The sequence below is a fragment of the Vombatus ursinus genome, unplaced genomic scaffold, assembly GCF_900497805.2.
Source record: "Vombatus ursinus unplaced genomic scaffold, bare-nosed wombat genome assembly UNPS02003292.1, whole genome shotgun sequence".
In the NCBI taxonomy this organism is placed as follows: domain Eukaryota; kingdom Metazoa; phylum Chordata; class Mammalia; order Diprotodontia; family Vombatidae; genus Vombatus; species Vombatus ursinus.
In genome coordinates, this window is record NW_020943070.1 from 13,662,656 (window position 1) to 13,688,924 (window position 26,269).

Consider the following 26,269-nt stretch of genomic DNA (forward strand, 5'->3'; position numbering starts at 1 on the left):
ATGTAGACCAATTAAAGGTGAATTGTGAAATCTCCATAACCCTATGTTAATAGGGTCCTTAATCCATTCTTAATTCATTCTGGTATTTATCTGATTTCTCTTTCCAATGTAGCCAACTTGTTCCCTGACATGAACTACAAATTACTGTGAAAGACTTTTTCTAGCTGTGTGTCCATTTATATAAATAGAGCCTTCTTATTACTTGGAGTGCTGGTGATATTGACAAAGTAGAGGGCAAGGGACACACAGATACATCTGTGACTAGAGCAGAAAGTCCCCCAACTCTCTTCAGAGAAAGACAGAGACACACACATACAGAATGAGAGGGAGGGGTGGAAGGATAGAAAGGGAGGGAGGACGGGAGAGAAAGAGTCTCAGAGAGAAAAGAGAGATGGAGGGAGAGAAGCAGAAAGAGTGGAGAGAAAGAGAGAGAAAGTTTGAGGAAGGGGGGGTGGAAATTGGTGTCATGATCTTGATAAAAGTGTTTCTTCCTTTTATGGGATTTGTTGCAGTAAAACTAAGAAGGAATTATGGAAAACCAAGATAAGGACTTTGTATATTATGTAGAGATAAATTCACCCTACCAAATACACTTTTATGTAATTTGTTACTATATTACCCTGCTTCATTTGTATCAAGCAGTACATAAGGTATACATCATTTGGCATACAAGTGTCAATTGGAATTATACATTAAATATGGTACTTGTGGTCATTTCTATGAAAAGTTGGCAGTAGGTCTTAGGTCTCAAATATAACCCTCTTCCTCTCTTCCCCCTTCCCCCATTGTAACATTGTTTACATGGGGAAAATCAGATTAAATTGAATTCATTCTGATTTAAAGCACCTTTTCCAGGAATACAACTCCCTGCAAATCAGAGGACTACCTGAATGTACATATAAACATTCAAACATGAACATGATAGATAAAAGGGGCTGCCTGTCACTAGTCACCTCCTTATACACACACTTTTTGTGTAGAGATACACTGACGAGATGAAATAGCCCCCAGTAGTGTCTACACTATTCTTTCATGCTACTGTGGTCACTGAGTTTTCAGGAAATGGTTTATTGCTGGTATTTTTCTTTGTATGTAGAATTCTGCTTTTGCTTATAGCAGAAACCATTAAAAGTCTTCAACATTTCAGGTTAAGAATCTCTCTGTAAATGAGTCTTTATCTTTACACAGTCACTGAAGTGGTCATTGGGGAATTATTGGTGAGGGCCAGGGGAGCCATAGCTGATGGAGGAGCTCTGCTGATGTTCCCTATTTGGTAGTTAAGATGCTGGGAACGCGTCAGCTTGATTAATCTTCTCATCCAATATTTCTCATTATGTAGACTCAGATTCAGATGGCTCAAATGTAGGTTGCCATCCACTCTGAGACTTTTCCAATTCTTTGAATATCAAATAAATGAAGGACAGCTCCCACCCCAAGATTGCCCCTGGATATTAAGGGACAATGAAAAAGCCAACACAGACATTCCACCAATGATCCTGTCATACAGGTTAAAACCATTTATGTAGAACAATTTATAAAAACTTTAGGATGGAAAAATAGTATTATCTGAAGCTTAATATTAAACACTGAAAAATACATATTTACAGAAGAATATCACAAAATACAAATTATGTACAATAATAACTATTACACTTAAATTACATAGATTCTTTTAAAATTTACTAGACTAATAAATTATACACAATATAAACAGAAATATCTGGCACCTCTCTAGGATATGGAGTTTAACAAAAACAATCACACAGTGAATGGGGTTGATCCAAAGAGATCTCTGCTACATTCTTAATGCCTTGAATAGACAGCATCTGAAAAGAAGATGACAAATTGTCATTAGAGTAGATAGCAGGTAGCTTTGTTATTTTTTCCTCCGTGAAAATCAAAAGCTGTTTAAGAAAAAAAGATGAAAAGAACTAATGAATGCCAAGTATGCTTGGCAGCTAGGTACTATTTCCCTCTCCAGCCTGGCTTTGGAGCAGCAGTGTGATGAAGCCAGAGAGGGTTAGACCTAGAGCCAGGAAGACCTGGTTTGAATTCTACCTCTGGCACTTGCCATATGACCACACATAAGTCACTTAATCTCTCTGAGTGTCATCTGTAAAATGGGAATGATTAAAAAAAATCACAGTACCTACTTCACAGGATTGTTGTAAGGATCAAATGAGATTTTATATATATGTATATATATACACACACATATATACACACACACATATATATAGTGCAAATGTGATAATATATGTAAAGTGCAAAAGAGATAATATTTATATATGTAAAATACAAATGAGAAAATATATATAAAGTGAAAATGATATAATATATAAAGTGTTAATGATATATATAAAGTGCAAATGAGATAATATATATAAAGTGCAAATGAGATAATATATATAAAGTGCAAATGAGATAACATACATACATATGTGTTTGTGTGTGTATATATATATATATGTATATATAAAAAGTGCAAATCTTTAGCATAACCCACAGAATCCCCACAGTTTTAGTGCAGTAGCAATTCAAAAGGATGCTCTAATTTACAAAGGGATTTCTTTAAATAACATGTCCCCCTAGTACATTTCTATTTTTTATGCACCATTAACTATTTAATTTTCTGTTAAAGTTCTAAAGTGATGCCAACGATGGCTGTGGATCTTCAGAGATTACAGTAATAGACTATGCATGCTTGAACCTCCTGCTGTGTGTCAAAGGCTTGAAAAACAGGGTAGTGGAGCACTGTGAGTCTGTCTGTCCAGATAACTGTGGAGTCTCATTCTCCTTAGTAGAATGTAGGCTCCTTGAGGGCAGAGACTATTTCATTTCTGTCATTGTGTCCTCAGGGCCTGGCACATAGTAGGCACAACAAATATTTGTTGAATTGTTGAACCACCAGAAGGTTGGGAAGAAGGTGTTACCTGAGGGGAGGGATACTCCCACTCAGGAAAACCACACAGATTAACATGTGTGTGAGAGTTAGGGATTGCATGGAGGAGAAATTGGAAATATTCGGAGTCATGGCCATTAGAAAGCCAATCAGATATTATAGTGGTGTAGCTTTGACACTAATCTGTAAATTTAGTGAGCACATAGTTTGATTTTTTTAAAAAAAAATTCTATAAACATAATTTTTCAAGAAAACTTTTTTTTTGCATTCTATGAAATACACTGATCCCCAGCTTTTTTTTTTTTTTTTTTACAAGTATATCCCAGCTCAAGAAAGAACACTTCCAAGTCCCATACTACCATGACCTTGGACAAATTTGTGATGGAGACAAATAGAACGTGTGACCTACACACTCCTGTGACTCCTGCCCTGTGTGTCCTATGAATCCTCTTCTCTCCATCCTTCAATACCCTGCTGCTTGTCTCTTTTTCCAGTTTCCCATTGATGCAAAAAGTTTCTCACAACCACATCTCCTGCCACCTACTACCAATTAAAACGTACCCTCCCTGTGTCTAATAGCTTAAAGGCTGGGCACTCTTTGCCTTTCAAGGCATCACTAAAGAAAGCTATATTAAAATGTCAATGGGAGAAAGGTAGGCGGTCACCCTTTCCTTTCAGACAAAGTATCATTTTGACAGTGGCCCTTGGGATGCTATAGTGGGTAGGGCTCTGGACCAAAAGTCAAGAAGACCTTGGTTCAGTTCCTCTGACACATACTGCCTCTGCAACCCTAGGCAAAACATTTAGTTTTTCAGTGCTAGGCAATCCTCTAAGATTATAAATAGCTGACGGGGGATGACCTGCATGGGTAGCGGGAATTTCCTCACCTCAGTGTTTCCCGTATCAATTAAATCACAGGCCCACTCCCTAGCCCCACCTCTATCTCCACTAAGTGCATAATGATAACATCATGGAAATGTATGATTGGAAATGAGACAGATTCCTCATTTAGTAAGAATGAAGGATACTAGATGGGAATCTTGTTGCAACCTACAATATGTTAAAAGCCTTAGATCAGGCCTTCTTAACTTGAGACCCATGGATAGATTTCCCAAAAGCGTTATTTTCACTAACCTCTTACTGGAATTTAACATTTCCTTTCATCATTTAAAAATTTTATTCTGAGAAGAGTCCATAGGCTTCACTAGACTGCCAAGGGGTCTGCATCACACAAAAAAGGTGAAGACTCCCTCCCCTAGATGATGGCTTTCTAGTATGTTAGGTAGATCCTCTTGGGGAAGACTGAAGGAAGGATTTGTACAAGTCACAGGGGATGAAAATATGAGAATGGATTCTGACTAGTGGAGGATGTAGATGAGATGAATGGATGGGATAGGTGAGATCAACTGGATATAGAATCTACATCTCATGAGACACGAGAGTGATAAGGCTCTTTGAAATGGAAGCCATGAAAAATCCTTGAAATTAGGACCCTACCTCTGTGATACTCTGGATTCACATTTTCATAGATTGGAAATAAAGGGTTTTCTTGTTCACTACGAAGCTTCCTGGCTCTTAAGACGTCTCTTACACATTGATGTAGATACACATACTGGCACTGTAAAAGAAAAAAAAAGGAAACATGTCAAAGACGGGGCCAAACTTGAAGAAACAGATAAAATTCTCAGAAAACACTGACAGGCCACTTTGTGGTTGGCAAATCAGATCATTAGTTCATCCAACACACCTAGGGCAGATGATGCTTCTTGACACCATTGATTTTGAAATAAGCAACCTTCATTTAGAACAGGAGGGACTTTCATTTAGGCTTCACCTCAAAGCAAAGAAACAGCTAGGTGGCACAGGCAATAGAGTACAGGTAGGAAGATCTGAGTTCAAATCAGGCCTCAAGTACTTTACTAGCTGTATGATCGTTGGTAAGTCACTTAACCTCTGCCTCAGTTTCCTCATCTGTAAAGTTGTAATAATAAATAATAGCACCTACCTCCAAAGGAGATTTTGAGCATCAAATGAGATATTTGTGAAAGTGCTTTGTAAACCTTAAAGTACTTCATATAAATGCTATTATTTTTTATTATTTTTTTGGAGGCAATTGGGGCTAAGCAACTCACCCAGGGTCACTGGGTAAGTAAGTGTCTGAGGCTGGATTTGAACTCAGGTCCTCTTGACTCCAGGACTGGTGCTCTATCCACTGCACCACCTAGCTGCTCCTAAATGTTATTATTATTATTATTATTGAAGTGGGATGTAGAGCACAGAATTCCAGTTCTGTTTCTAGAGTTCTCTTGTAATTCCCTTACTGAGTGGTTGAATACCATTCTAGAACACTTTGTCTCTACAGAGCTCTCCTTTCCTTGTGAAGAATTGGCCTACGTCTTGAACCTTAGGTCAGACTGAACATATATATAAATACACACACACACACGTATATATGTATATATATACCCACATATATACATATATATATACACGTATATGTGTGTATATACATATATGTATGTACATATATAAAAATTTGGAAATGAGAAAACAAGAAACAAAACCCAAATATAAGAGTCACAGATTAAGAGGAGGGAGTCATTTAGATACTCCAAAGATTTTCACAGAAAACAGACACCTGTTACATTAAGACAGCCAATGCCGTCTTTTTACCCCCTTAGACCAGTGGTGTCAAACTCAAGTAGAAACAGATCACTGTAGGGCATATATTGACTTAGAAAACTACAAATTACCATTACCTTTGTTGCATTTTATTTTTATCTACTTTGTTAAACATTCCCTAATTGCATTTGAATCTGGTTTGAGCTGTACTCAGGAGTGTTGTAGGGCAGCTAGGTGGCAGAGTTGGATAGGAAGACTAATCTTTCTGAGTTCAAGTCTGGCCTCAGACACTAGCTGTGGGACTTTGGGCAAGTCACTTCCTCATCTGTAAAATGAGCTGGAGAAAGAAATGGCAAGCTACTCCAGTATCTTCGCCAAGAAAACCTCAACTGGGGTCACGAAGAGTCGGATGTGACTGAACAATAAGAGGAATGTTGTGGGCTACATTTGACATTTCTGGTCTAGGTTAACCCACACACTATCTGATTGTCCAGGGGTTGAAACATATGAAACTCCTCATGACGTAGCTTTTTGTAAATGGAACTGATGGCTATAGAAATATAGTGTCTACCTCAGCACCTTTAGCACACTATCATCTTTCTCTACATTATCTCACTAGGTGATCTCATCTGCTCCCCATGGTTTAATTATCATCTCTACGCAGATGATGCCCAGGATCTATCTAGCCCTATTCTCTTTCCAGAGTGGTAATCTTGAATCACCTCTTAGATGTCTTGAACTGGATGCCCTTCAGGTATCTCAAACTCAACATGTCCAAAACAGAACGCATCATTTTTACTCCCCAAACCCTACCCTCTTCTAAACTTCTCTTCTATTATCAAGAGCACCACTGTCCTTCTAGATAACCAGGCTTGATATCTTGGTGTTATCCTCAATTCATTTCTTATTCCTCATATCCAATGTGTTGCTAAGTCTTATCGATTCAGCCTTCACAACATGTCTCCTGTGCACACCCTTCTCTTCTCTGAAATTGCCACAAGTCTGACACAAGCCCTCCTCACCCCACTCCTGGACTATTTCTGTAGCCTGCTGGTTTGGTATCCCTGACTCAGGTCCCTCCTCATTGTATCCCTCCTCCACTCAGCTGTGAAATTGATCTTCCTAAGATGCAGGCCTGAGCATTCCATCTCCCTATTCAGTAAACTCTAGTGGCTCATTACTTCCAGGATAAATATGAAATCCTCTGTTTGGTTTTTAAAGCTCTTTACAATCCGGCTCTTTCCCACCTTACTCGTCTTCTTATACTTTACTGGCCTCTACATACTCTGTGATTAAGTAACACTGGCCTTCTCCACAATACTGTCCTTCTATATCCCCCAGCTCTGTGCCTTTTCATTGGCTGCCAGCCCACACCCCCACCCCAGCCACATCCAGAATGCTGTCTCTCCTCACTTCCACTTCCATCCCTTGCCTTCCCTGGCTTCGTAACAGATTCACCCTAAATCCTACCTCCTACAAGAGACCTCTCCACTCTCCCCAGCAGCTACCACTTTACCTATTGGATTACCTCCTAGTAACACTTTATTTATATTGTACGTGCATAGTTGTTTGCACATTGTCTCCTCCATTAGAATGTGAGCTCTTTGAGGGCAGAGACTGAGTTTTTTGTCTTTTTTTTCCTACCTCTAGCCTTATACTTAGCGTAGTGCCTGGCACAGAGAATGTGCTTAATCAAGGCTTATTGCTATTACTGTTGTTGATTGCTCTGGCCTCAGAAACTAGAAAACAAGGAAGAGGTTGTGCATCTTAGTGAAAAGAAAGAGAATAAGACTGGGTAGCAGGCAGTCTGGGGTCCAGTCTAGTTCACTAACTAGGTGGGTTAACCCAGCTGGGCCTGTTTCATCTTCTACAAAATCAGGAGATCAGGGCTAGATGATCTCGGAAGCACTTCTAGTTATCTGACCATTGACGGTAACATTTTCCGTATGGGGAGAAGTGTGCCTATTGAAATGCATTCATAAGGTTATAGATTTAGAACTGGGAAGGAACTCTCAGATTATGCAGTTCAATCTCCTAATTTAAAAAAAATGAGAAAATTGAGGTCTCTGATGCCAAATCTAGCACTATTCTTAAAATATTTCTGGTGCTGTCATGTTGATAGAAGTTGAAAAAAATGTTTTTTGACTCATATGTCTCAGTTAGATAGAAAACCCACTGGAATTATGAGAAGTTGCGAAACCCCTTCCAAGATACACACTCAGCTCTATGGGATAGTTTTATGCTTGGTTCCTGCCTGGAAGTTAGGCCTAGCTTTCCTAGCTATTTCATAAGTCAGACCATGGTACAATAATCAGCTCAGGATGTTTTTCTAACGAATCATTCACAAAATCATATGCATTAATTTTAATTATAACACCATGCATTTCCTCTTCCAAATCACTTTTCGCCTCTAATGCGTGCTTCACTCCCCCCTCTGCCTAGAAATTAGAGGAGGGAATTTCACAGAGAACAGTTTCTAGCATATGACAGCCTCCTGTTGCTAATTTGAGAAGCTCTTCCTCACCCGACCCCCACCCCCAATCTTGAAGTTACAGAATGACTTTTTAAAAAAAAAAAAGATGACTCATTTTAAATTTTATATAGGAAATTAAGTTACTCTGAGACTACCTAAGTCACCTGTGAATGAGGCTGGTAACTTTATAGCCCATCAATATATACCTTTCATAAAGGAGGAGCTAGTAGGAATATGGACAGCTAGGTGGCACAGTGGATAGAGGGCCAGCCTGGTGTCAGGAAGATTCATCTTCCTGAGTTCAAATCTGGCCTCAGACACTTAGTGGTTATGTGACCCTGGGCAAGTCACTTAACCCTGTTTGCCTCCATTTCCTCATCTGTAAAATAAGCTGGAGCTGAAAATGGGAAACTACTCTAGCATCTTTGCCAAGAAAAAACCCCAAAATAGAGTCACCAACATGACTAAAAAATAACTGAGTAACTACACGTAGGAATATATACCAAGGTGCTTTGTCTTAAGTACAAACTCTTCTTTTCTTCCGAGAATATACATTGGAAAAGGGTGCCTATTGAAATGTTCTGCAGGATGAATATCCTTCCCATTTATTCTTAACTGAAAAACTTGAACAACTAGAGATGAAATATATCTCGTAGAAACATATTTCTTCCCCTGACTGCCTAAGTAAACTTTTGGTGTTAGCTACACAGATATAGTGCTTGGGGCAGCTACGTGGTATGGTGGATAGTGCCCTGGACATGGAGTCAGAAAGATCCGAGTTTAAATCCAGCCTCAGACATTTACTAGCTCTTTGACCCTGGCCAACTTACTTGATTACAACTATAAAATGGGGATCGTACTAACACCTACTTTGGAGGATGTTGTAAGTATCAGCTGAGATAGTACTTGTACAGTACTAGCACAGTGCCTATGTGTGGCCTATGCCACACATGTGTTAGCACATATATGAAAAATAGTAAGTTCCTCTCTCTTCTTTTTCTGAAGGAATAATTGACTCTTCCTACTCCTCTCCCCAGCAGAATATAAGGACTTCACCATCCTTTAGACACTTCTATTTGCTTAAACCTCTTTTCCTTTCTTGGTTTGTCTTGACACCCCTGTTTATTTCCCGAAGTTCCTGTTCAGTTGCGCTCTTTTCATCAGGAATGCTTGAAAGTCTTTTATTCTCTTAAAGTTCCCTTCCTTCCATCCGCTCCCCCCATCCCATGTAGATTTATATTCAGTTTTCTAGGGTAAGGTTATTCTTGGTTGTGAACCTTTATCTTTTGACTTCTGGAAGAGTACATTCTAAGACTTTCTCTTCTTTTCCAACATTTTGTTGTATGATCTTGACACTAGTTCCTTGGCATTGGAACTCTTTCTTACAGACTTTTTTTTTTCTTTGACTTGGATGCTTTGGAGTTGGGCTGTAATATTCTCAGGGATTTTCAGTTTGAGTTTTCTTTCAGAGGGATGATCAGTGGATTTTTTTTTTCTATTTTCACTGAGCCCTCTGGTCATATTAGATTCGGACAGTCTTTGATTTCTTGAAATATAGTGTCCAGACTTTTTTTTTAAATTCATTTATGGTTTTCAGGGAGTTTGATGATTCTTAATTTGTCTCTTTTTGACCTTTTTCCAGGTTAGTTGTTTTAATATTTCATGTCATTTTATAAGGAGTTCTATTTGCTCCATTCTATTTTTCAAGGGAGTCAATGAGTTAGATAAGTTTTTCTACCTTCTGTTCTAACCAAGCTATTTATTCTCCTTTCAATTATTTTCCTTTTTGAATTTTAATTTCATTTATTATTTCACTTTCTACTTCTGCTTTATTTCTTCTAGTTATTTTCATAGAGCTTGTGGCTAAGCCATTTTTTGTTTGCTTGTTTATTTGTTTGTTTTCCTCTCTGAGGTTTTATTTGTGGTTGTGAATTTGCTGTCTTCATCTGGGTTATTCCTCTTAGACTTCTCTTAAGTCATTTCTTCAGCGTTTAGTGTTTTCTTCTCTTTACTGCTACTTCTAGGCTTAGGGGCTGGATTGGGACTTTGTGTGAGGCTGGTGCCCTCTGGCAATTTTGGATTGATTGGATACTCTCTGTAATCTAAATGCCAAAGTCGCTGGGGTGGCTGGCACTAGACCTCACCTTCCACATCAATCCCTGACATCTTTTTTTTCCAGGTTCCTCATTGTCCCCTGGAGGCTCAGCCTCAATTAGCCCCAGTTTCTCTTCTTCCATAGCCTCTAATTGTGAGCTTTTTCAGTCCTTGCTCTGGGACCTTGATTGGCCCTAGTGGCATAATGGAGACCATGTTGGAGAAATCCTCCAAGGCCCCTGACATGGGTTTCCACCCCTGAGTTGGTTTCCTAGTACTCTAAGGAGTGGGTGGCTGGACCTTTTCTCTCTGCACAGCAACCTGTGCTCTGTCCTGTGCTTCTGTTCTGACAGACTGAGGCTCGGATTTGGCTTCAGGATTCGAATTATATGAGCACAAGTTTCATTGAAACTTCCCAGTCAGAGAGATGACTCTTCCAGACTCCCTTGGCTTCTGGAAGTTTCATTTCATTTTTGTACTGTTTTGGGTTGGATAGTGGAGCTTACTTTTTTTTCCCATTTTTTCTTTATTATTGCTCTGGGCCCCTTTTCATGTATTTGCTGCAGTTTATATGGGAGAGCTGGGTTCCTTCATGACCTTTCACATTGTCATCTTAACTGGAAGACCAATAGTGACTTCTTAGTAACATGATGACAGTGTTATCAGCCTAAATCCCCCAAACCATGAATGCTGTATAACATTCTTAACTTGTCACCTCTACACATGCCTCTCAATTAGAATAGACATAACAGCCAAGAAAAATGGAAGAGAGGGATGGATTGCTATATATGGAAAATTTACTTCTTGTTTGGGCAACATTTTCTCTTGGTTACAATGGATAACAAAGACAGATGACTGGAGGGAAGACAAGTAATTCCCAGGACATGAGCCATTCTCAGTATTCTCAGGGCAGGAATCTAGGATGTGACAAAGAACCTTCCAATGTTTGTCAAACCAGATGACTGCTTTCTATTTCTGGTAATTCATGTGGGAATAAATGATGCTGTAAGAATGTAATCTTTAGCAATGCTTTCTAGATTAAAAGTCTGGGGCAAGAAACTGAAGACATTAGGGGCCCAGGTGGAATTTCCACTACTGCAACCAATCAAAGACAGGATCAGATGAAAAAGGCAGGTTTGAGAAGTGATCAGTTGATTAAAAAGGAAGCATCTGAGAATAGGATCTAGATTTCTGAACCACAGTTTAAAATATAGGAATAACAGGCCAGGGATGGAGTGCACCTAAAAAAAGGCTGACAAGTATTTGCCTGGAGTCTTGCAAATCTAATTGAAAGGGCTTTCAACTGAAAAGGAAGAGAAAAAGAGAAAACTCAGTGTATACCCAAGCTAAATATCTTAAAGTGTCTCTAAAACATAGGAAGAAGAAAGGCAGTCAAGATGCCAAGACATTTACAGGAGACAAAAACCAAGAAAGGAGCCATCAACGAGACCCATGGTCTCAGATTGTCTATAAATAAATGTACTAAGTGTGGGGAAAACCCGAGGTAAATTGACAAACGTCATGCAAGGAGGAAAAATTTAGCCCCATATTTATCACTGACACTTCGTGGGATGAAACCTAGGACAGGACTATTACTCTGGAAGGATATATTTATTAAAAATAAACAGGATAGGATAAAGGTAGTGGGACTATTAGCATTGTTTATCAATATACACGAAGAAATCTAGGAAACTGGCAGGAATAGGGAAAGGGAATCATGATGATAATCAATTGACTGAGAAACAGAAGCCGTGTTGTCATTGGACTATAATACAGGCCTCATAAACAGAAATCAATAATAGATGAAGAATTTGGGAAACGTATCATAAATCTGGAATAGGAGAATGGTAGAGCAATATTTGCGCAGGATGGGGGAGGACTTCAAATATGCAAGCAATAATCCATCTGCTGGAGCACAGAGCATTTCATAATTTGCCTTAATTATAATTTCAACTTTCAAAGGTAGAAGAAATGATGAGTGGAACTTCTGTTCAATAGAAGAGAGATAAGAAGTCCTCAAGAATGAAATACTAAGGATATAATTCCAATGAGGAGAAAAAAGGGGGGAGGGGCTCTAAAGAGATCATGACTTCACAAGGAATTCATCAAACAACTTATTATTAAAAAAAAATAAAGATATGAACCAAAGATAGAATGATAAGGACAGGCAACAAAGGGCGAATTCAATAGCATGGCATGGGGTTATGAGAATAGCATGGAGAATGGTAAAACCTAGAATAAGCTGAAGATGGCCAGGAATAAAACCAAGTATAGCAAAAGGGGCTTGGTTTGTTTTAGCAATATTGGTGAAAAGAAGACCAAAGAAGGAACCAGAACACTCTTCAGGGTGAATGAGGCAATGATAATAGATGACAGAAAGGCTTCTGAAGTCAGAGGAACTCAGTTTTATGTCTATGGTTTTTTGTTTTGTTTCTTTGTTTTTTCCTACCAAGAAGCATGATCTTTGACCTGGAAAGGATAGAACAAAAATGGCTAATAGGGAGTTGAAAGCCGAGATAAGTAGAGAGAAGGGTGCGAGAACATCTAGCTGCCATTGATTGGATAGAATACTAGTCTAGAGTTAAGACCTGCTATCAAGTCTAGCTTTAGATACTTACTAGATACATGACTCTGGGCAAGTCAATTCAGCTCCATTTGCCTCAGTTTCCTCATCTGTGAAATGGGGATAATAATAGCACCTACCTTCCAGGGTTGTCATGAGGATAAAATGAGATAATATTTCTATAGTACTCAGCACATAGTAGGTGCTATATAAAAGTTATTATCATCATCATCATCATCATCATCATCATCATCATCATCATCATCATCGTTGTTGTTCTTGCTGGCAGAGTACAGCAGTAGCTTGTGCTGTCTTTTATTTAACTTAAATCTTTATGTCGGTACATGCTTATGAGTGTCTTGTGTTTAGCTTTTCTTTTGTGTATAAGAAATAAACACTGGTCTCATCTCTGATTTACATTACAATGTAACATAATATATTGCACATATTTTACTCTCCCCACCCGTTTGGGGGGATATAGACATGAGCCCAATATAAGTAAATCTTCTCTTTTCTAGGTTAAGCTCCCCCAGAACTGAACTTGATCTGGGACCCATGTATGGGTCCAAAAGAGAGAGATCCCTTAGTGGTGAAGGGAGTGAGGGGGAGTGTTGAAGCCCCTGGGGCCTAGCAGCTGTTATCAACGTTCAACATACTTATTGAATGGGTGGAAAATGCATTCCAAACCATCTACAATCTCACCTGCACAAAGCATGGATTAAAAACAATCCATTTTCCTGCTTTCTCCCATATAATATACACAGACAGCTAGAAAGGACAAGTGTTATCCAGAGTCCAACAGTATGGAACCTGAAAAATAACAATTCCCCTAAACAATCCAAATGTAGTTCTCTGTTTTTCTTCTCTCCATTTTTCTTCCTAATCCATTGAAATAGTCAACCTTTCCGAGTGGTCTGCACAGCTTAGATTTTACCTCTTACCTCTGTCTGAACCATGTGAACCCTATGAAGTCTAAGATCATGCACTGCTCCATAAATGTCAACAGAGTCCTTGGAGTCTAACTGTTGCAGGATGCGGTCCAGTGCAATGAAGGTTCCTGTCCTACCCACGCCAGCGCTGAAAAAGATGGAGAACAGATACGAACCATGAAACATTTTTTACAAAATCTCTGTCTTCATTTTAAATATAACTTTTATTTTATTTTACTTTTTTTAGTTGACAAGCATTTATTCTCTGGCTGGCTGGCTGGCTGGCTGCCTCTCTATCTTTCTCTCTCTCCTCCCCACTTTTAAAAAAAGAAGAGTAAAATTCTTCTAACAAATAAGCATAGTCAAATAAAACACACTCCTGCATGGGACAAGTCTCATTTTGCATCTTGAGTTCATCACCTCTCTATCAGGAAGTATCATATATCATCAAGTATAGATAGCATGTAGGTGTGTTTGTTGTAATATTTTTACCCTTCCTACTATTTCTGGGAGAAATTTTGAATTTCTTGTGTGAGTTGTTTGCAGGATTGAAAAGACCTTTTCCCTTGGGGCAAATTACTTGATCCTCAGTCCAGCAATAATTATCCAATGACAAGCACATTCCTCAGAAGCCAAAGTGCTCTTTAGTAACTCATAGGATCATAGATTTAGAGATGGAAGAGACCTTTGAGGTCATCCAGTCTAATGCTTCTCATTCTGCAAATAAGGAAACAGGACAGATAGATGAATGACTTGTATGACAAGGTTATACAGGCAATAAATGGAAGAGATAGGATGTGAGCCCAAGTCTTCTGATTTATAGTTGGAAAGCACTTCAAAGATCACGTAGATCAAAATTCTCATTTTGTATGTGAAACTGAGGCCCAGAGTGATCAAGTGTCTCACTTAAGGTCATAAAGCTAATACGGAACAGAGCTGGCATATTTCTATTAATAGCACACAAAATCCAATGGTAGAGAAGCTGGGGTTATTGGTCTGTTGGATAAAAATCTAAGTGTCTTTAACATTTGCATTAAATTTGTTTTTTCTTTTTAAGATGGTAATGTGTGTACCTCCATTAATGGCTCTCAGCAAGGAATATGTGTTCTTCCAAGCATCAACTAGTCAAACATTATGGTTCTCCTGATAGACTGAATTGACTTATGGGTCTCACCTTGCCTCTACTGCAATCCATTCTACAAAGAGCTGCCAAAGTGATTTTCCCAGTACATAGGCCTGACCTATGTCATTCTGCTATTCAATAAACTTCAGTGACTCTATATCATCAAAGTGATTTTTCCAACACCTAGGTGTGACCATGTCATTTCACTGTTGAATGAACTTCAATGGCTCCCTATCATCAAAGAGATTTACCTTAAGCAAAAATCTGAACATGTCATCCCCTTACTCAACAAAAACCCTCTTCTTGGCATTTGAAGTCCTTCACAACCTGGTCCTCATCTATCTTTCTAGCCTGTTTATGCATTATTCCCTCCTTTCACTTTATGGTCCAGCCACACCAGCCTTCCTGGGCATCTCCATTTTCCATCTCCATGTCTTTTCACTGGCTATCCCCTATGCCTAGAATGCATTCTCTTCTCCCCACCATTTTGTAGAATCCTTGGCTTCCTTCAAGGCAAGGATATTTCCATCTTTAGATCCCCAGGAGCCTAGCACCATGCCTGAGTATAGAAGAGATACTACATAAATGCTTGTTAAGTAAGTATTATTCTGATCTTATAGGTAGCACTCTGAGGCAAAGAGACAGAAAATCATTATTACCAGATTTGGGAATTTGCTATGAGAGGAAATTGACAAAGAAGTGGCTAATGGACCTCATTATAGGTGAAACAAAACAAAAAAACAAAAACGAAACTATATCTGCAATTTTTTTTGCCTGTGTACAAAATATTTATTAACCCCATCATACAAGTACTGTATTTGGAGTCAGAAGGCCTCAGTTCTACACTCAGTTGTTTTATTCCCCACCTGGGTGACTTTGAGTAATTTACTTAACCTTTCTTAGCCTCAGTTTCCTCATCTATAAAATGATGGAGTTGGACTAGATGGGCACTAATGTCCTTTCCAGCTCTAAATGCTATGATGCTAGGACGAGGTTCAGAAAAATCTCATGGATGGAGTGAAATGGACTTTACATGCTTCAACATGATTAATATTATTATTATTTTTTAGGCAATTGGGGTTAAGTGACTTGCCCAGGGTCACACAGCTAGTAAGTGTCAAGTGCTCGGTCTGAGGCCAGATTTGAGCTCAGGTCCTCCTGACTTCAGGGCCGGTGCTCTACCCACTGCGCTACCTAGCTGCCCCCTACAACGAGATTATTAAGAAGAGGAGACATCATAGGCTGAGGAAGCAACACAATCCAGTGCAGGGAGATTAGATTCATGGTGCATTCATGGGACATTGAGGAGGCCAGCTTAACAGGTGGTGCTGAGGAATAGTTAGAAATAAACTTGAATTGCAAAGTTAACAGGCTAGGGCCTCTATATGGAGGGCCAAGAAAACGAGACAAAAGAATTTGGATTTACTATGTCAATATAAGGTACATGCATTGTCCGTTTTGCTGTGCTTTTCATCACTAAGTTGCTCTATATGAAAAGGGTCTTAAAGGGATATTGTCCCATTATAGTACATGTCACTAAGGCTCCTTTCATATGGAGCAGTTTAGTGGTGAAAAGGGTAAGAAAATGGGCAAGGTACTTTACAGCAGGAAAGAAGGAGAAGGATGGGCAGAGACTAAAAAGTCCCGTTAAAGGACCAGGAAAGAGTCTTCTCTCTAAACATGCTAATTTAGTTGACTAGCCTGGCAGTTGGACTTTTAACCATTGGATTTTGCCACGTTTATGCCTTGTTTTGAGCTCCTGAACATGGCCCCGGAGCAGCTGCTCTTTGCTTAGAATTTGATGTTAATGCCTACCTGCAGTGCACAATGGTGGGCCCAGCCCCAGGTGTTCTGTTAATATAATCCCTGACTGTCCTTACGAACTGGATCAGGGATTGGGTGGTCTCCGGAACTCCATGATCTGGCCAGACTGTGTAGTGAAAGTGACGGATGAGTCTGTTTGCATCAAGCTGCTCCTCCTGTCAGAGGTAAAGATAGCAAGAAGGATGAACCAAGGCAGAGATCTGAACGCCCCAATCACCTTCACAAGCAGGAAACAGCCCGTCTGATTTTAGCAGGATTGCATTTGTGTTCATCCATAGGAGAGTAATCAACCAGGAGCAGGATTAACTGGCCCCATTCATTTTCACAGGCTTAGTTGTTTAAGATAAAGAAATAAACAGAAGTCAAATCAGGAAGCCCACCAACGTACACTGCATATTTTAAATTCTCTGATTGTCCATTCTGACAGCACAGACTCTGACAGCATCTGCACGATGAGGTCTCCATAATAGAGGGAATCTTGGTCTGCTGGCCAATAGTGATCACATTTTACCTGGAGAAAAAGAGAGGGGGGGCAAAAATGAGTCCTGGAATGTGTGCCACTGGGGAATCTGCCCTTTGTACCCTGAAAGTGCCTTTCTGAGTTAGGTGTTGGTACCAGCTACTAGAGTAACCAAGTTGTTACTCACTGGACTAATCCCTCAATGCAAAGGCTTTCATGACTGAGCTTCAAGTTGTGGCTATACAAATGAAGTAATGGGGAAAAGTAAACAGAATTTCCAGATGACTTGGGGAGAAGGCACCTCCCCCTCACCCTAGATACACACAACACAGAATCACTCTTTTGTTTCTGTTATCTTCCATTTCAAGGGCAATGTAATGTGACTTGGGCTTTCTGGTCATTGTTTAGTTCACTTTCATCCCTAGACAAAGCTTTAGAAGTGATCAGTCCTCTGGAAATAGGGTTTGAAGGATGGAGTTGGAGAGGGGAAGGTACAAAGCTTTTTGGCTTTGTTACTCATATTGAGAATGTATAACAACACCCCACCCCACTCCCCACTCCCCTTTCCCCCATCTCAGCTTGGATTTAAGAGTATTAAGTGGTTGGCAGCTTTTACTTTAAAAGATCAGAATCTGATTCTGATCAGATTGGCAAATCAGTCTGTTTATACATACAAAAAGAAGTGGAGAATTCAAGGTGTTACTTGAATAAAAAACCAAACCAAAACAAAATAAAACAATAGCAAAAACTCTTCTGACTTCAAATGAGCAGGTAAATGATTCGCCCACAAGTTGTGTGCTCATTTAAATGCATCAATTTTGCATCTGGGACATAAAAGAAAAGTGATAAAGTCCTGCAAGAATGAGGACCCTTCTCTCCCTTACCATTTGTAGCAATGGGTCCAGTGGCTATGGCTGGCTCTGCCTGTCACAAACTTCGGGGGAGAATTTCTGCCTTTGCTTTGCATTCTCAGGGCTTAGCACAACTCATATGGTCTACAACCTTGGCATATTTGTTGGGGTCTTCTATTATAAAATTCTTTAAGGAGTCCCCCATAACAATTTCTATCCAGCTCAGTTCTCCCTCTGACTTTTTTTTTTTTTATTTTTTAGGCAATTGGGGTTAAGTGACTTGCCCAGGGTCACACAGCTAGTTAAGTGTCAACTGTTTGGTCTGAGGCCAGATTTGAACTCAGGTCCTCCTGACTTCAGGGCCGGTGCTCTATCCACTGCGCCATCTGACTTTTGACAGTGTTCCTTGAGGTCAGGGATTGGTTTTTCATTTCTTTGTATTGCTATCACTAAGCACATAGTAGATGTTTAATAAATGCTTGTTGACCTGCTTGCTGAATTTTATTCAAGTGACACTTCTGAGAGATAAGTCAAGGAGGAATCTTTTTTACTTACCCGACCCTTCTCAACACACTGGGTCACCATTACAATGTTGTGGACATTCTGTTCCCACGACATTTTCCAGAAGTCATCTTTGGTGCCAGGAAGGGGCCCTTGAGTAGCAATGTATTCTCTTCTGAAGTTGTTGCCCTGCAATGAATTTACAGTCTGTGAGTCCAGAAACAATAGACTCTTAAGAATTAAACAAAGGGCCAGACCTGGATGTCGATTGGATGAAATGTTTATATCCTCTGAGAAAGAGGTAATAAAATGTTCCCCAAGGTCCCTTAGAAGTGCTTAGAAGAAGGAAGGGCACAGGTCAGAATGTTTAGGTATTGGTGGAAGATAAGTTCCCTTTTTATCAATAAGTATTTATGAAATTTTAGGCACCAGGGTTACGGAGACAAAAAAGAAGCATAGATGTGTCTAGGATGAAAAGGAAGTGGAGAATTGAAGCAACTATCTAGAAAACATAGGCAGGGACCTCAGAACTTATGCAACCCTAGCATTCTACTGTTGAGGAAACTGATACCCAGTGAAGTTAAATGATGTGTCCAGGGTCATATGGCTAGGTAGCTCAAAAACAGGATTGTGAACTCCAGACCTCTTTTTACTGTGTCAAGACAAGTAACCCTTTTGACACAATCATCTGCTTAACCATCTCAATTTACTCTTTTCCTCTGTGAATGAAGATACCGTTTCAGGCCCACAATGCCTTGTCACAATTGTTTAAGCAAAAGCCCAGGCTGTTTAGATGACTGAATTCATGCTGCTGGGAGTTAACGAGTGGACAGTCAGAATCAGATCCTAAAGGGGAAACAAGTCTTGAATTATGAGTGTGAGAAAAAAGACATGGCTGTAGTTTCAGAGGATTGAATTGAAATAGGATGAGGGCAGAATCAAGCTAGCCACACTGACAGGCTGAGTCATGGCCTCATTGGTGCCCTGCTCACTGGGCTGATAGCTAAGCTAGGGGAGAGAAAGAGAGACAGAGAGACAGAGAGAGAGAATGACCTTTGGAAATATGTCCTTGACTCCTGATAACCATGATCTGATCTGATTACAGCAATCCGAGAAAGTGGGATTTGGTACTGATTGAATTGGACATCATTCATTTTATGGCAATCAGGCACTGTTAGTCAATCAGACACGGTCTTTAAAGAAAAATAAAACAGAAAAGGTTCACCGGCCATTAAATGAGAACACTAAGAATGTCCAGGGGAAAGCACTTTAAATAAGGCTGTCCATCAAAGCTTTATCTTTGGGCAGAGTGACTCCACGTATAGGGTACTCTCACACTTACTGGTATGTAGCTGGCATTGATGTAGTCCGAGCAAGGGTCATCATCGACATTAGAAAGCTTCACTCTTGTTGTATCATCTGGAAAGCAGGTTATTGAAAGAATCAGTCAGGCAATAAGTACTTATTAAATACTAACTATATGCTAGGCATAGTGCTACGCTCTGAGGATCCAGAGAAAGGTAAAGACAGCCCCTGCCCTCGAGAAGCTTACATTCTAAGGGGAATGAAGAACACATGGAAATAACTAGGTACATATATAAGATATATTACACAACATGTAGAGGTTTATCTCTAATCTCTTTTCCTCTGCGAATGAAGATGTCACCTCAGGTCCACGATGTCTTGGCTTGTTAAGCAAAAGCAGTTCTGTTTGAATGGCTAGGGTTGAATTTGTGCTGCTGGGTGTTAATGAGTGGGCGGCCAGAATCAGATGCTAAAGGTGAACATGTCTCAAGTTATGGGGAAGGCTAATGCAGGGGTTCTTAAATATTTTGGGTGTCATGGACCCCTTTGGAAATCTGGTGAAGTCTTTGGACCCCTTCTCAGAATAACATTTTTAAATGTAGAAAATAAAGTACATGGACTGCAAAGGAATTCAAATACATAAGTATAGTTATTAAAATTATTTTTTTTAATTTTTAAATATTTATTTATTAGCTTTCAGCATTCATTTTTGTAAGAGTTTTGAGTTCCAGATTTTTTTCTCCCTCCTTTTCCTTCCCCCTGCCCAAGATGGCAAGTAATCTGTTGTAGGTTATATATGTACAATCATATTAAAAATATAAAAAAAAAATTTTAAAGTGTTCAGAGACCCCAGGTGATGAACCTGTAACAGAAGTTTGTCTTTGAATCTGGGGGTGACTTCCCTGTTCTCGGTCAGGGAATGCACATTTTAAGTGAAGGCCGCTATCTGACAGACACCCCTCTGCAAAGCTGTTACATTCATTCGTCATGGAGGTCAGCTGTTTGGCAAGGCTGCAATGACCCCAGTTCATAGAAGCCTCTGCTGCCTTCTGAGCTGAGTAACAAATATTACGTTTCATGGCTTCTGTTAGGGCTCTGAGTGGTATCAAGTATGACAGCCCAGCTGAGCGACTGGAACAGCTGTAGCTTCTCATAACCAGAATGCCTATTATTTCTCTTGCCTCTGCCTCCAGTGGGAAGGGAAAATAACCTGAAAGTCAGTTCGTTTTAAAAGTCATAGCTCTTCTGCACCAAAATTCTGAGCTCTGTCTAGACTGGGACTACTCATCTCCTCTTGGAGAACAACCACTTCCTTTCCTAAGCCTCATTTGTTTTAGAGAAAAAGAGGTGAAAACTGGGCTGCGGAAGATAGTATTACACAAACCAACATAAAACTCACAGGGCAGTATATTGTTGTATCGATTTTTCCCTCTGTTCTCTGGCAAGAGGGCCGTATCACATGATTGGTTTCGACCCACCTCTTTTAAATCCTGTTAGGACAGAAATAAAAGTTTCCAAGTGGAAAATTATTAAATGGTGTGAATATGAACCTCAAAACACCCAGGTCATCTGAAGCCAAGTGGAGAGGGGTCTTTTTTTTTGGCTATTTAATTAAGTGGTCAAATAAATGTTTAAATCAGAAAGGAACACTCTGTATTGATAACATGAGGCCCATTTGTTTTGGTTCCTTGGACTCCTACAATTTGCTCATCTCTTCCTGAAACCAAACTGTCAGCACTGTGCCATAGTCACAGGATCATAGGATTTATTTTATTTTTATTTTTTATTTTTTTGCTTTTTTGGTGAGGCAATCGGGATTAAGTGACTTGCCCAGGGTCACACAGCTAGTAAATGTCAAGTGTTTGGTCTGAGGCCAGATTTGACCTCAGGTCCTCTTGACTTCGGGGCCAGTGAGGATCATAGGATTTAAAGCACAGGGGACCCTGAGAGGTTATCCAGCCCACCTCTTCCTTTCTACTTTCATTTTACAGATGAGGAAACTGAGGCAGCAGAAGTTGTGACTTGTCCAAGATTATACACTGCTAAGTGTCTGGGGCTGGACTTGCACTCAGGTCTTCCTAGACCTAATTCTAGACCCAGTGCTCTCTCCATTGGACCACCCAGCTGCCTAACAGTAAGAGGCAGAGCTGGGGCATCAAGGCAAGTCTTCAGGTTTCAAATATACAACTCAATATGAAAGTTACACAGATTGTAATAGTCTGGTTGAGATATTAAAACTCATCCTAACGCGCAGCCAAAATTAGAATCTGAGCCCAGGTGAAAGGTTAAAGGGATTGGTAAACTACTGCCTTGGAAGTCAGATGGCTATTTGGCCTTGATTCCTACCTCATATTCTTTGGAGAGAAGATAGTTGGAATCCGCTTGTAGCTTCATGAAGTGTGCTTCAAACTGATTAACTTTTATGGGGCTGCCATTAAAACAATAACACCAACAGACCATTATTGAATCAAAGGACCAGATCTGAACAATCTTTCAAAAGCACATACTCTAATGGATGGTCAGTGCTCTCTCTCTCTCTTTTTCTCTCTCTCTCTCTCTCTCTCCCCCCCTCTTTCTTTCTCTTTTTTTCTCTCTCTCTCTATCTCTCCCTCTTCCCCCCTCTCCTTTCTTTCTATCTCACCTTTCCTTTCTCATTCTCTCCTCTTTCTCTTTTTCTCTCATTATTTCTCTCATCCCCCCATTCTCTCTTTTTTATTTTTCTCTCTTCATCTCTCCTTTCTCTCTCTCCTTTCTCTCTCTCTCTCTTTCTTCCCCTCTCTCCCCCCCTTCCCCCCCTTACCTAGAAGTTCTCCGGTTTCTGCAAAAGAAACAACAAAAAGCTTATAAGTAAATCATCAGAAAAATAGTCATCCGAGCTTTTACAAAACATCTGTAAAATCTGGAAGAAAATATGATGGGTTACCCTTTCTGTCCCAGGTTCAGATGGACGGACAATGGTCTATCCCTACGGATGCTGAGTCTGGCTGTTGGTCTGTCCTGACCATGGCTAAAACACAAGGGAGGAGACTTTTCATGTTGATTGTCATACACAATTTGATTCTATGCAACAAAAATTGATTAAGCACTTATTGTATACTTATCACACACTAGATACTTCATGATATATAAAGTTTAGATAAGTGATGATCCCTCCTTCTAGCAACTTAAAGCATAGTAGGAGGAAAAGACAACAATATAGAATTTTTTTGGCCAGTGGTGGTTGGGATGGTGGGTGGGGAGGTTGGGGTAAGGGGAGACCAGTGATTTAATCAGTGTGGGGGGGCTTTAAGTGTGGAATCTCTCCTCAACCAATACAGACCAGCAACTGGTTTGGCACTAAGTGACTTGTCCATGATCAGAAGCCTGTATTGGTTAAAGGCCCTGGAATCCAGGTCGTTCTCACTCCAAGAGTGAGTGTACCTTTGGTGTAACATGTTGCCTGAGACAGAGAATGGAATGCCATAAATAAGGATCAGGAAAAAATAGTTTGGTTTGCTGTAGGATGAAGGAAAGTTATCTCCCTCTATTAGAATGGGAGCTCTTGGAGGACAGGGACTATGGTTTTTTGTTTTTTTATCCTTAGCAGTTAGCACAGTCCCTGACACACAGTAAGCAATTCATTAGTGCTTGTAGAATTACAGCATAACGAGGTTGGAAAGGTAGGTTGGAGACAGGTTGAGAATAGCTTTAAATGCCAAACACAGGAGTTTATATGTTATCTTCAAGGCAATAAGGAACCAGCGGAATTTGCTGAGCATGGAGGTAACTTGATGAGACCTGCACTTCAGGAAAATCACTTTGGCAGCTGGATGGAGGATGAATCAGAATGGAGAGAGGCTAGAGGTAGGAAGACCAAATAGGGTGTTGCTCAGTTGTTTCACTTGTGTCCTATTTTTCGAGACCCCATTTGGGGTTATCTTGGCAAAGATACCGGAATGATTTGCCATTTCCTTCTCTAGATTATTTTACAGATTAGGAAACTGAGGCAAATAGGATTAAGTGACTTGCCCAGGGTCACACAGCTAGTAAGGATCTGAGGCCAAATCTGAACTCAAGATGATGAGTCTTCCTGACTCCAGGCCTGACATTCCACCCACTGAGTCACCTAGCCGCCCAAATAGGAGGCTACTAGAAAATTCCAGGAGAGAAGTAATGGGTGACTGAACCAGGGAGGTACCTATACAAGTGGGAATGACAAGATAGATTTTGTGGAGATAGAAGCAGATTTGGCAACTAAATGTATGTGTGGGTTGGTTGAGAATGAAGAGTTAATGACACCAAGGTTTCTAACCTAACTGTCAGAAGAGTGGTACCCTTAGAGGTAAGAGGAAAGTGCAGAAGGGGGAAGGAATAAGCATTTATTAAGTACCTACTATGTGCCAGGTACTGTGCTAAGCACTTTACAAATATTATCCGTTCGATCCTCACAACAACCCTGTGAGATAGGGTTTGGGGAGGAACACAGTACTTTTGGAGCCTTCAGAAGAGAAGCCTTGTGGGGAGAAGGATAGGGGATCCATAGGGAAGAAGAGAAGGATTGCCTTAATGCAGAAGGTGCCCAATTTAGATTAGATAGCATAAATTTATAGTGGAACCCATCAACAGACTTGTGAAGTTTCTCGTGGCTCCATTTTTGAACAGAGAAGAGAAATGACCAGCTGGGTCTTGCAGCGGAATGAAGAAGATAGATTGGAGGGGAAAAGACTGGAGGCAGAGAGACAGGAATAGTAAAATTGGATCTACGTGGGTGCTTGACTTGAGTCTTGGGTTATCATCTAGATGTTTGCCAAAATATAGACTGCCTACCTCTCTCGTACAGGTAGAAAGGAAAAACATAGACGTATATTCCATTTCTTAAATCAATCTGTGCAATAGTGGAGGATTTATCTCTTCCAGATTTGGGTTATAATCACTTCCCACTCCTTCAATGAACCTTCCTTTACAAAAGCAATACATATACAAGGTATGAAAGCAGGAGAGAAGACCAAAAATAAGGAAGAGGGTGAGAGCAGAGAACGAGCATTTATTACTATGGGCCTGGCACTGTGCTTTGAGGTTCCCAAGTACTTTGTAAATGTTACCTCACTTGATCCTCAAAACAACCTTAGGAGAAAGGTACTGTCATTATCTCCATTTTGCAGTTGGGGAAACTGAGACAAACAGAGGTTAAGTGACTTGTCCAGGGTCACAGAGCTAGTAAATGTCTGAGGCTAGATTTTGACTCAGGTCATGCTGGCTCTAGGCCCAGAATTCTATCCACTGTGCCTCTATACATAAGGAAGAAATAAGAAAGAAAATGTAATAAATAAGGAAAAAAATGCCCAATTTAATGGCATTTCTGGCATTCTTGGCACTGTAAACATGTGGTATTTAATGGGGACTCCATCTCCCCTTACTTCCAATAATTAAATTACAGAAAATGAGCCACAAAATAGTGAAAACCAACTGTGGTTTTAAAATGTAATTACAATTCAGTTAAGTAATTGAGAATAGAAAATGTTAAGCTCTATGCAAATAGTTCCTAGAATCATAGATCATGGAGTTGGAAATGACCTCAAGAAATTGAATCAAATGAGAACTTTTAGTTCCTAACCCCAAAGGCTTATTCAAGACTGAAAGAGACTAAACAATTCAATGCCATTCACCCAACATTTATAAAAGGTCTGCTCTGTACAAGGCATTGTGCTGGGTCCTAAGGGTTTAAAGAACAAAGTCCTTACCTAATGGAAAGACGAAACCTGTGCCCAAGCAAGCATGCTACAAAGCAGAACAGAACAATGGCAAAGGAGAAACCAGACAAAAGGTTATAATAAATAAAAGATGGGAGAGAGAACATTTAGTTAGGGGATAGATCAGGATGGATTTCTTGGAGATGATGACACCTGGATTTGACCTCAAAGGAAGACAAACGTTTCATCAGGCAGAGATGAGGAAATAGTATATTCAAAGTATACACAAAAGCTTGTACTGCATGGAGGCAAGACTGGAAGGATGAAATTAAGGTGTGGTCCAGCTCAGTTGGACTATAGTGTTTATTAAGGATAGTAGAGTTAAAATAAGACTGAAAAGAGGGTGAAATATGGTGAGTCCATTTTCCCAGTATTAGAGATATGAGTAATAGTTGACATTTTCAACATTAGAAAACATAAGGATGATGGGAAATTCAACTCCATTTTCCTTTTCATTTTTTCATCCAATAAACATTAATGAAACTCCTACTAATACGTGAAATGCTCTCTACTAGGCACTGATTAGGACAGAAAGATGAACAAAACATAGTCCTCGTCCTCAAGAAACTTAAAATCTATTAGGAGAGATATGATAAGTTGACAGATGATCAAAATGCAAATTTGAATATGGAAAATGCGTAAGAAGAATAAAAAGTGCTATGAGATCAGATTAAGTAGAAACTACTCTTAACTGGGGAATGGGACTGGAGCTGTTCAACAAAGAGATGACATTTGAGCTGGGTATTGAGTGATAAGGACAGATATCAAGAGGCAGAAATGTTGGGTGGGGGGAGGAGAAAAAAAGGTTATTTTCAAGCCAAGGGTATGCTGTGACCAAGATATCTATATCTATCTATCTATCTATCTATCTATCTATCTATCTATCTATCTAT

The 26,269-nt window shown here is 39.8% G+C and overlaps 1 protein-coding gene across 3 annotated transcripts in view; it reads right to left on the reverse strand.

Moving 5' to 3' along the window:
* Positions 1-373: 373 nt before the first annotated feature.
* Positions 374-26,269, reverse strand: part of PTPRB (protein tyrosine phosphatase, receptor type B) — a 154,813-nt gene continuing 128,917 nt past the window's right edge. For all 3 annotated transcript variants that reach the window (XM_027872921.1, XM_027872911.1, XM_027872929.1), the window contains 11 exons: positions 22,571-22,654; positions 22,448-22,465; positions 21,994-22,075; positions 21,047-21,137; positions 19,685-19,761; positions 18,397-18,531; positions 16,919-17,041; positions 16,522-16,685; positions 13,596-13,731; positions 4,400-4,520; positions 374-1,826 (listed from right to left, as the gene is read on the reverse strand). In XM_027872921.1, the coding sequence (XP_027728722.1) occupies positions 1,804-1,826; positions 4,400-4,520; positions 13,596-13,731; positions 16,522-16,685; positions 16,919-17,041; positions 18,397-18,531; positions 19,685-19,761; positions 21,047-21,137; positions 21,994-22,075; positions 22,448-22,465; positions 22,571-22,654 (1,054 nt within the window). In that variant the 3' untranslated portion in view covers positions 374-1,803. The remainder of the gene's footprint in view (positions 1,827-4,399; positions 4,521-13,595; positions 13,732-16,521; positions 16,686-16,918; positions 17,042-18,396; positions 18,532-19,684; positions 19,762-21,046; positions 21,138-21,993; positions 22,076-22,447; positions 22,466-22,570; positions 22,655-26,269) is intronic.